At 42.0% G+C, this 10,700-nt stretch overlaps 1 protein-coding gene across 2 annotated transcripts; it reads left to right on the top strand.

Moving 5' to 3' along the window:
• Positions 1-189: 189 nt before the first annotated feature.
• Positions 190-8,899, top strand: pax9 (paired box 9). 2 transcript variants are annotated; one of them, XM_023430748.2, is made up of 4 exons: positions 190-342; positions 1,015-1,629; positions 3,720-3,859; positions 7,836-8,899. In XM_023430748.2, the coding sequence occupies exons 1-4, from the start codon at positions 339-341 to the stop codon at positions 8,088-8,090; spliced, it is 1,014 nt and encodes a 337-aa protein (XP_023286516.1). In that variant the 5' UTR covers positions 190-338; the 3' UTR covers positions 8,091-8,899. The 2 variants fall into 2 exon arrangements, with proteins under 2 accessions (XP_023286516.1, XP_087025864.1); XM_087169738.1 differs by lacking the exon at positions 3,720-3,859 and having other exon boundaries at positions 7,836-8,109.
• Positions 8,900-10,700: the final 1,801 nt, after the last annotated feature.

Raw genomic sequence — 10,700 nt, 5'->3', positions numbered from 1 at the left:
GGGGGCGGGGGGGGGGGATCTCAGTAGACTTGTCATGTCAAACTTTTGGACCAATGGCAAATCAGCTCCGTGCAATCGCGAAAGTCTATTGGAAAGACCAGCCAATCAGAGGGAGAGAAGCGTTGGAAGTCCAGCCTCCTGATTTCAACAGATTGAAATGTAAGCCTGTCTCCAGCGCCGTCAGGAAACAGATCGAGAATTTTGTCCCTCTTGTTCCTTATCGCACAAGAAGATTTTCTTGGACGCGGTTTTGGACAGTGGACACGCTGGACGCGGAGCAGGATCCACGGAGGAGGCACACACCGGACACCGTATTCTTCATTTGCGGGTTTAACACGATGGGTGAGTTCAGTGTTGGATCGTTTTTTTTTTTTTTCCTTGTCAGGGATGCAGCGAATGGTCCAACGTCCTGCGGCAAGGTGGGGAAAATATGGCGAGATATTGTCTGTCTGTGATGTTTTGACTGATCACTTTAGCTGCTGATCCAGAGGGAAGAAATCAGCAGAGTGAATTATTACATGTGTCAGTTACGCATGAGTCTCGGGACCAACTACTTGACATCCGTGTCAAGTTTAGCTTGTGAGCACGACAGCTATCAGTCAGCCTTTAGTTGGTACTTTTCACCCAAACATTTCACATAACTCAGACCGATGAAGTTTTGTTGTGGAATGAACAGATTTATATATATATCGAATATATTCCGTTTAAGCGCTAAAAGAAGCCCCATTGCGTAAAGATGGATTTTTAAATCAACTAGGTATTAAGGAATTTTGGTTACACGGTGGTTTTTATAAATGTCAAAACTTGGCACGACTAGATTAAAACATAGTTTAAAGTTTAACATATTTTCTATATTTGACTGTATACAATTATATTCATGGCTGGAAGTGTAAGACCGTATGGAGAGCTAACTGTTTTAACCCGGGATATTAGGAATCTGTGTTGGGCCTCGGTTTGGTTACCTAATCGCTGTCTCACTGTTCTGGTTTTGTGTGTGTTTGTTTTTGACACCAGAGCCAGCCTTCGGTGAGGTAAACCAACTCGGTGGTGTTTTCGTGAACGGTAGGCCGCTCCCCAACGCCATCCGGCTCAGGATCGTGGAGCTGGCCCAGCTCGGGATTCGACCCTGTGACATTAGCAGGCAGCTGCGCGTCTCCCACGGCTGCGTCAGCAAGATCCTGGCCCGTTACAACGAGACCGGCTCGATCCTCCCGGGGGCCATCGGAGGCAGCAAGCCGCGGGTCACCACACCCACCGTGGTCAAGCACATACGGACATACAAGCAGAGAGACCCGGGGATTTTTGCCTGGGAGATCCGGGACAGGCTACTCGCCGACGGGGTTTGCGATAAGTTCAACCTTCCCTCCGTCAGCTCCATCAGTCGGATCCTCCGCAACAAGATCGGGAATCTGTCCCAGCAGAGCCAGTACGAGTCGGGCAAGCAGGCGCCTCACCCACCGCCGCAACCAACGATACCCTACAACCACTTATACTCATACCCGACGTCCAAAGTGCCCACTCCCCCTGGCATGCCCACTCTTCCCGGACACATGGCCATGCACAGGATATGGCCTTCCTCGCACTCTGTAACAGATATTCTGGGGATACGGTCTATTACAGAGCAACAAAGTAAGCATGGCTGCATGGAGGGCGGTTACATTTGTTTATTGCACTACATTTATCCAACTTTTGAAGGGGTTTTACGCGCAAGAGTGCGAATGGTGTGTGTTTGTGAGAGAGAGGCAACATTTATTTTTTTTCTCTTTGAGTTACTTCTAATTGTTTTTTATAGGCCTCCAAAAGTAGGCTAACTCACAGGCCTCTGTGGAGACGGAGCTTAAATGCCATTTGACCTGCGTGCTGCAGCCTGGTCTCACCAAATGTCATGGCAAAGTTCACGGCAATGCAAAATGTCCTTAAAAGTGACATCACGCAGGCCTGCTGATATTGATTTGAAAGTGAGGCGGGTTAGTTCAGAAACAGATGGTCCTGCTTGCAGTAATCATTAAGAGGCGGATGTGGAATATTAGAGGGACAGCGGAGGGAAAGGCGGTGGGATGAAGTGCATGAAGTGTGCTGAATGTTTGCCATGACTCGGAGCCAGACATTTTGTGCAGGAGCTGCGCATTGTGCAGGTTTAACCGTGATTCAGGCCTTAGAAAGAGACAGCTCTCAGCGAGAGTTTTTTCTGCTTGCGTGTGTTGTGTTTTGTCATATGTGTGTGTGTGTGTGTGTCACGTGCAGGTAGGCCCAAATAGCTTTGGCAGTTGTGGTCTTATTCCATAAGACCACAACTGTTTTGGAAACAGTGAAAGAGGATCCGGCATAAATCAGTGTTTAATGGCCGGTTCGGTGTTGTGAAAAGGGATTTTCTGAGAGATTGTTTTCCAGAGGCAGGAAGGGAAGCGCTGTCAGTCCACTGCAAGTAGTCCTGCTGTCAGGACTCAGGGCTTCCATGCAGAAACACGCCCCGGCTCCTCTCCACATCCCACCGCCATGCGAAAACTTAACTCGGCAATCTAAACAAGACAAATGTAAGGCAGGTACCGACGAGAAATCACAAGAGGAGGAATGTGTTCTGAGAGGCTGCCTTTATAAACAATTTACGCATTTCCAAATGATTTGCAGATGTTTGTGGCAGGTTTCTGAATGCTGCGTTAAAGTTTTTAAGTAGACTTGGTGACGTGAGAGCTCATTTGCACCAAATTGATTTCACCAGTCAGATTATTTACAAAATACATTTGGAATTTATTGAAGATGGCAGAGAGAATTAGAAAAATTAAGACAATATGTGCAAGCTTAATATTATTAATTAATATTATTTTCCGTATGTTTCTTGACGCGCTTCGGACACACACACTGCAGGCCAGAGTAAAATACAGCGGGTTAATTCAACACCATATTTTTTTTTAAACTTCTTGGTTGCTTCTCCCAGTGTAAACGCTGGGGATGGTGGATTATAGAACATCCATCACGCACAAAGGAGGGAGACGGTGAAAGTAAATCTAATTTGTCCCCCGACAGGAAGACGTTTTAGTGGGTTAAAATGGCCCTGACCCACCAGAGAGTCGCCTTACTTCTAACCATCTTCACCTGGGCCTCAATCTGATCTCCGCGACGAACCAAAACATTTAGCTTCACTCAGTCTAAACTCATTTCTCATTTTCTTTAAGGCAAGTGTAGAAAAAAAAGCGACATTTAATTTCGCTTTTTCTCATTAGTCAATGTTCTTAGTCAAAAATCCTTCACAAAAAAATGTGACGCCTGATCAAGTTTAATGATTAATGGTTAAAGAAAATGAAAAACAAACAGCAGAGACTCGCTCAGGCTTATATTTTAAGAAGATATTATCTCACTCGCAGGCAATTAGAAAGAAAAATAATCTAAATCAAGTCTCAGTGTCAGATGATATTAACTTTGTATTAGATACTAAAACTAATATTTTACTTTAAATGGTTAAGAACAGAACAACCTTTGCGCACACGAAAGACCATTGACATATGAGCTATTTGTGCATGAAATGACAAATGAGCGAGCTTTAGTGCAAAATGTCACAGGGTTTATTATGGCTCATGCAACCTGGCTAATCTGGGCCTGATGTTTGTATGAGAAGCAGCGGCCTGTGCGGGTATTTTTTTTTTCTTCTCTCCCGCTCATCTTAAAAACCTCTCTCTGACTGTCCTCTCTCTCTCTTCTCTCTCTCTCTTTTGCCCCCCCAGTTAGTGACAGTCCATCCTTTTCCAGCGCCAAACTAGAAGAATGGAGCGCTATAAACAGGACTAATTTCCCACCAGCAAGCTCTCCACTAGTCAATGGCGTGGATAAACCGCATTTAGAACCTGAAGCAAAATACACACAGGTAAAAAATGGACACCTCTCATTTTTTTTGTAACCTCAAAAGCAAAAACAATCTAGTCTAGAAGTCTAGCATCAGCCAACCAGGCTATCCATCTAATGGCAGTCTTATTTTTTTTTTATTTTTAATTTTTTTTTTTAAATAACATTTTAATAATTATGTGGCCTGGAAATTTCCCCTTCACAGTATTAATGCACTCCTATTGTTGGCTAGCTGGTAATGGGTGCATTTTTAAAAATAATCTCTTATTACTTTTTATTATGGCTTTACAAGGTGCACTTCCTCTAGGTCCTGCTGCATGGTCAGTGTTTTTATGAATCATTACAGTGTGAATTATGTCGTAATTAGTAGGTTAAAGGATTCTGGAGAGCCTAGTTATTCTCTTGAGTTTTGTTTTCCAGCTTGTTGGGCAGCGAGCTTAACACTCAGAAACCAAGTCAGCGAACTCACAGTATAGGCCAAGTCTGTTGTCGTTTTCCTGATGAATAATTCTAGTGTTTTAAATGCAGTCCATGCAAGTTTTGAGCCAAGACACTGAACTCCAAAGAAGGAACATTGACCACTGCACAGTTTGTGTAATTCTTTTTTTCTTTTTTTTCGCGAATAAATACAGTATAGGCCCTACACTAATATTTTTGTTTAAAACAATTGTGTATAGTTTTAAACTTTCACGACATTAATTATTTTTCACTGAGTTGTTAAAGTCGACAGACAAACATGAATCAGACTTTTTACAAAATAAAGCACGATCGAGATTAACAACCATCGACCACCAATTACGTGCATTTGCATTAGGCTCATAGGTTAATTAAAATATTTTTAAATTTCCTAATATTAAAAGGATGAGGACTCGTCATACGTCTAATTAATTTTTTTGTTTTGTTTTTGCTTTTCTATCAAAAACTGATTGTGGTCGTTTATCTGAAAGTCTTTTCGCAAGCTTTTATTTTGGTTTTCTAAAGTTGGTAACAAATGAAGGGCTATGATGACAGCGTGTGCGCGCGCGCATGCGTGTTTGATTTTGGGTCCTCTTGTTTTGACAGGGCGTGCGGATTCTAGTTACAGACAAAAAAAAAAAAAACAATTTCATGCCGCATAATTTATTTTGCCACTTTATCACGGTGGACTGTTCATGCTCATTACACGGAGGACAGGGTCGATGCTCTGAGATTAGGGAGCGTTCAAAGCGGACACAGCAACTGTCTGAGCGGTTAGCCAGCCAGCTATACAAAAACAGAAGTGAGCCATTAAATGTAGAAAATAACAAGTCTATAAATTACAGAGTTTATTGCATGAAAAACAAAGAATGGTGAAGGAAGTACTGTTCCACCATAAGACTGAAGATTAACCGTACCTGTGTCACTCAGACTTTATACGGGCATCTAGTGCAGCCTGCTGAGATCTAATGTTAAATGGATGTGTGATTTGTGTCTGTGAGACAGACAGAGACACAGTAAAAGAGAGAGATGTCATGTCATGCAGCGATCGCGTTCAAATATCACAGAAATAGCTTAAGTTTTCAAACCACAATTCATTTGCTTCCAAGATTTAAAGCAAGATTTCATGTTTTTTCCCCCCCCTATATTTTTCTTATAGCAATAAGTCTAATTTTTTATATTTTCCCCGAGGATGACTGTCAGTGTAACGTTAACTCAAATGGGACTCTGAAACTTTTTGTCAAGTATCAGAAGGCCTGAATCACATACTCTCATGTCTGTGTAAGGCCAAAGGCTGCGGTTAGTAACATGTGGCCTATAGGCGCTGCTCTGAGGGCAGGGCGGGCAGATGCACCCAGGGGACTCACTCTTTTTTTTTTCTATCTCGAAGAACAAGAAGAAGAAAAAGGAGGAAATGATGAAGAAGAAGCGCTTCATCAAAGTAAATTTAAGTCACGAGCTCAGTGCACGCGGCGGCGCGGGGCTGAATCGGTTAATGTTTCGAAAAAGATTCAAACAGCCAGGAAAAGGTCACGTTCAGAACAACAAATGTCTATATTTAATGTCGTTTAATATTTGTTATGGCTGTGATTAATACGCGTTTGAATATTTAACGGTTTTAATGATTTATCGGAGATATAAACAATGAGACGACAGCGTGACGAGGTGAATCCGTCTGAGGCGTAATTATTTGCGCGAATGGCGTCAGTGCTTTTATTAGTCAGTATTCAACTCTGGTTTAACAGTCACTCAAAAAGGCGTCAAAACACAACCGCAAATATTAATATTATAGAGTCTATTATATCCTCGGATAAACCTAAACTAATTTATTATAAATAAGACCCTCTTAGACCATTTTGCAATACATACAAATTGTAGGTTATAATGTCAGATAATATATTTTACTGTATATTCTAAAATAAATCATATTTAAATTCTAGGATTGAAGTACTTATAGAAGTATATTCACCTAGACAATGGGTGGTGCAGGAGTGTGGACAAAATACAACAGGTACACCCAAACAAACAATGCAATCTAACACAGGACAACTGCCACAAATACACCCTCTGTAAACCTTTTACATTTTGTTGACTTTGTGTCAGACAGGTGTTGATTCAAGTCTGTGGTCATCTCTGAGGCTGTAGTTAGTGTCAGTGTGTTCTTGTAGAAGTGGATTGCTCTCAAAGGTGTTTCCTGTTATTTTGTATACTTGTACAGTAGAGCCGTGTGTGTGTGTGTGTGTGTGTGTGTGTGTGTGTGTGTGTGTGTGTGTGTGTGTGTACAGTACATAAGTATATTCATGTGTGTGTGTGTGTGTGTGAGAGAGAGAGTGATATATTTCATTAGTGGATGATGTGATAATCTTTGGAAAAATGTTGCACTAAATGGTTTAAATTTTAAAAAACAAACATTATTTTAAACACAGCTAAAAGCCAGTGCCACATTTTATGAATTAAGCTGCAGTATCATTGAGCCAAGTGAAGACATACAAACACCCACAGAGACCCAAAGTCACCCACAGGCACACGCGTACACACAAATCCAGTTCTCTGTCTATAGTTTGGTTTTTATAATGGCCACAAATGTCAGCTCAGAGTACAATTTTACATATTGATTTTCTTTAAAAAAAAAAAAAAAAAAAAAAAAAAAAAAAAACAGCCTGCGTCTCTGCCAGTCGCACTCATCTATGAGAATAAGTCAGAGGAACAGAAAAGATCCCAATTGTAGAAATAATTCTCAGTAGTCACAGACCACCCATGAACAGAAATTCGGCCTCCCTGTTGAAATGCTTTGGTGAATTCCTCAAGTTAAGTCCTGTCGCCGTGCCAGAGAAGCAAAGCCCATTCATGCTTCAAACTCTATGCTCGCCTCATTCTCTATCATATTTCCCCTCTTCCTGCCCTTTCACTCTCAATCTCTCATGACATCTGTTTTGTGGCGCCCCCCAACCACCCTGTCTCCCATCGTCTGGCGTGGTATATCAACGCCGCCGGAGAAATGTCCAGTCTCTGGGTAGAAAACAAGTCCCACATACGGACGGGCAATCATGCATGTATGGTTTTTATACATGCTTAATATGTTCCAGGGGCATGAGAGCGCATAATTGATCATTCATACTTTCATCAAAATTGGGAAAATGGGTTTTTTATGTGGTGGCTGTGAAGTTAGGATTTAAGTCTCGGCTGTTTATAATTCAACTGCACTTTTCCTTTCACTTTCTTTACAGCTGGCCTCAGCTTTTTTCCATTACAACTCATGTGCAAGCTTGTGTACGTCTACCTGGGTTGGAGTCTCTAAATAACAGCTGAAATTTGAAGTTTTTACATCTCAATAATTTGTAATAATTAGACTGTTTAAGAGGCATTCTATTGCAAATAATTATTTTTTCCCTCCAATTTCAAGGAAAACCAAACATTGAAAATGATTAACCATGATTTGTTTCAAGCAGGGAGCCCAGAAAACAAATCAGCAGTTACCTTTCAAGCCTTTAATAGAGATCTTCACCTGCTAATCTCCGTTTCACCCTCTCTTTTGTTCCCAGACGCTGAATGGATTGCCCACAGTGAACAGCTATGTCACAGCACCCAGCATCCCTCCCTACCACCCTCCCACCCAAGTGTCACCCTACATGGGGTACAGCGCCACCACGTCGGCCTATGTGACCGGACCCACATGGCAGCCGGCCAGTGGCAGTGCTCTATCTCCCCACAGCTGTGACATCGCCACCCCTCTGGCCTTCAAGAGCATGACAGCCAACCGTGACGCCATCCACCCGGTCACCGCCTCGGTGCTGTGAAGCCAGCCCCACAGACTGATGGGAGAGAGAGTGAGAGAGAGAGAGAGAGAGAGAGAGTGTGGGGGAAGAGAGAGGGAGGGGGATGGGGGGGGGCGAGAGATGGCGAGGACAGTAGACACCAAGTCTGTCCCCTGTGGCTTAATTTCATTCCCACTGCCTCCTTTCTATGAAGGACTCGGCCCCAGGACCCATATATTGTGCCGCTGTGTGTGTGACCCCTCCTCCTCCTCCCGCTCCCTGCCATACACACTCAGACCAAAGACACGAGGAATAAACAGTCTGTCAATTTTTTTTTACCACAAACTTGCAGGACAGGTGTACTGAAGGACTGATGTATGACTGCTACTCCGTCCATCAACACAATTTCTCTCAGATTCTTTACTGCACACTTCTGCAAATGTCTTTGGGCAAAATGGGGTAATGTATAACTTCAAGAATAAGCAATCAAAGAAGAGGGAAAAAAAACTTTGCATTAGTGTTTCAGGGTGCTTATTAATTGCTATTGTTTTTTTTATGTTTGTATGCTTTTTTTGTTGTTGGTGTTATGTTTTGATAAAAGTAACTGTCCTATGGTGCATTGTTTTCCCGCTTCTCTAAAAATGTAGCCTGTGCAAGAGCTCCAGAGAGAAGTTTATTTATTAGATCAAGGTACGTTGAATGAAGTGCAATTAGCCTCACAGACAGCATGGGAATCTCCACGCACGTTTAGACAAAATTGGCATTGGTCTTATGTTGGAGTCTAGAGCAGTAACAATTGACAAATGTTGCACAATGAAATTGAATGTATCTTATTAAATTGTTTGGCTGTTTTTGGTCTTCATGAAGTCTGCCGGTTGTTTGGGAGGAAATCCTCAATATTTTTTATTCTGAGAACAGATGAGGTGTAGCACAGCTAGAAATATTCATCTTTCCTGTCTCTCTCTCTCTTTCTTGCAGTGTAGCTATGCTAAATTCAGGGTGAAGTAGCCTACAGCCTGTTTTACATGAGCAGGAAACTGCTTTTCATAAAAAAAAAATGTGTGCGTGCATTTTCTATTACCACATTTCATGGCTCATTAGGAAAAGTCATCAGAATGAGCGCAGTGTTTGTCACCACATAAAGCCATTCTTTTAATAGCACAGATCAGGTACGTGACCTCTCAAGTACGTTCTGTACAAATTATAATAAGTATTAGCTGAGTGACAAAGAAATGTAATTATATATTTTTTTATTCATGAAACAAAATGACATTGGGTGAAATTATAATAGAAAACGCTGTAGCATTATTAAATATATATTTCCTAATTTCACTGTTAATTCATTTGGATGTATAGAAATCACTGCCTTGAGTAAGGAAGTGCTATGATTTGTTTTAGCCATATTATCCTGTGTAAATAATAGCAAAGTTATTCTGTCATTTATTATAATTTCCAATCATTTTAAACTGTTTTATGTGACAAGCAATTTTGCATTGGGGTTTAGGCGCGTGTAAGAGTAAATTAGAACATCACTGTTGCATTACTATTTGAGATCGTTGTGCCGGGGACTCCCAGACCCCTGGGGTGAGGTGGAGTCCATGTACATTCAGAGGGCCACAAATAGGCTCATTGGCCTGCAGTCTCCAAGGTCATCAGACATGTGACCCTAACTCGAACCTTCAGCAGCCACAAAAGGACCAAACAGGGCTTGTCAGGGCCAAGTCAACATGTTCATTACAAAAGAAAAGTACGCAGGCCGACTGACAAATGACATGTTTGCAAAATGATGCAAAAATACTTTCTGAAAGTTTTAAAGGGGGGAAAGTGAAGAGTAATAAATTACGAGCGAGTCTGGCAGGCCCCGTCTAGCCCTGCAGTGGGAAAGCAGGGATTTAAACAAAATGGGCTCCAGTGTGGACATGAAGTTGTAGATTGATAACTTGATAAAATTGCTCACCTGCTCTTTTAGAAGGCATTACCTGCTGCTGGGGGTTCAGGAGCTGGTTGCTTTGGTTATGGCTGCACGTTCCCATTCCTCCCGTGTTACAACATAAACAGTCCCTCCATGCGACAGTGTCAACAGTCTTCCCCATGCAAGGGCTGATTTGACTTGGAAAGCACTCTTCCCCGCATCCAGTGGTCACGGACCGTTGCTCAGGGATCGTAGTGTTTTTTTGACCGTATGTGAACCACATCACACGGACGTGATGATCATACAGTCGCTGTACCAGCCAGTGCTCACGGCCTACCCCCATTTACCATCCATCATCCATCACGTACAGCTAATGATAGTTAACTCTCTGAGTGGCATGAAAAAAGTCGTAACATGCTGTTTTTGTTTTTTTACCTCAGCCTACACACAACAAGGCCAAACAACTTTTCCTTTCAACTAAGCTACATGAACTGAGCACAGTCTTGTTAGCCTCCTCTGACTCACACAACAAAATTAAAATGTGGTTGTCTTAATTGACACCAGTATTTAAAAAATAGGAACAGTGTGTTTTCTAGACAGGAGGAATAGCTTCTCGAAAGTCTAATAATCCTCGTTCTTGTAGTCTAATGTTGGTCAGCTTTAAGGAAGCAAGGTCTGAAAGGCATAGTTTTAAAAATAGGGGCAGACACGTGTTTATAATTAATGATGTTGAGTCTGAC

Source organism: Seriola lalandi, unplaced genomic scaffold (genome assembly GCF_002814215.2).
Source record: "Seriola lalandi dorsalis isolate HSWRI2012SDOR001 ecotype SW California unplaced genomic scaffold, Sedor1 jcf7180002054911, whole genome shotgun sequence".
In the NCBI taxonomy this organism is placed as follows: Eukaryota; Metazoa; Chordata; class Actinopteri; order Carangiformes; family Carangidae; genus Seriola; species Seriola lalandi.
This window is presented reverse-complemented; position numbering and strand designations above follow the sequence as displayed.

What these genes read in the sequence shown, in the direction of transcription:
- pax9 (XM_023430748.2), top strand. An exon ending in GTCTATTACAGAGCAACAAA is followed by an intron (nt 1,630 to 3,719) that starts GTAAGCATGGCT and finishes TTGCCCCCCCAG; the next exon opens with TTAGTGACAGTCCATCCTTT. An exon ending in CTGAAGCAAAATACACACAG is followed by an intron (nt 3,860 to 7,835) that starts GTAAAAAATGGA and finishes TTTTGTTCCCAG; the next exon opens with ACGCTGAATGGATTGCCCAC.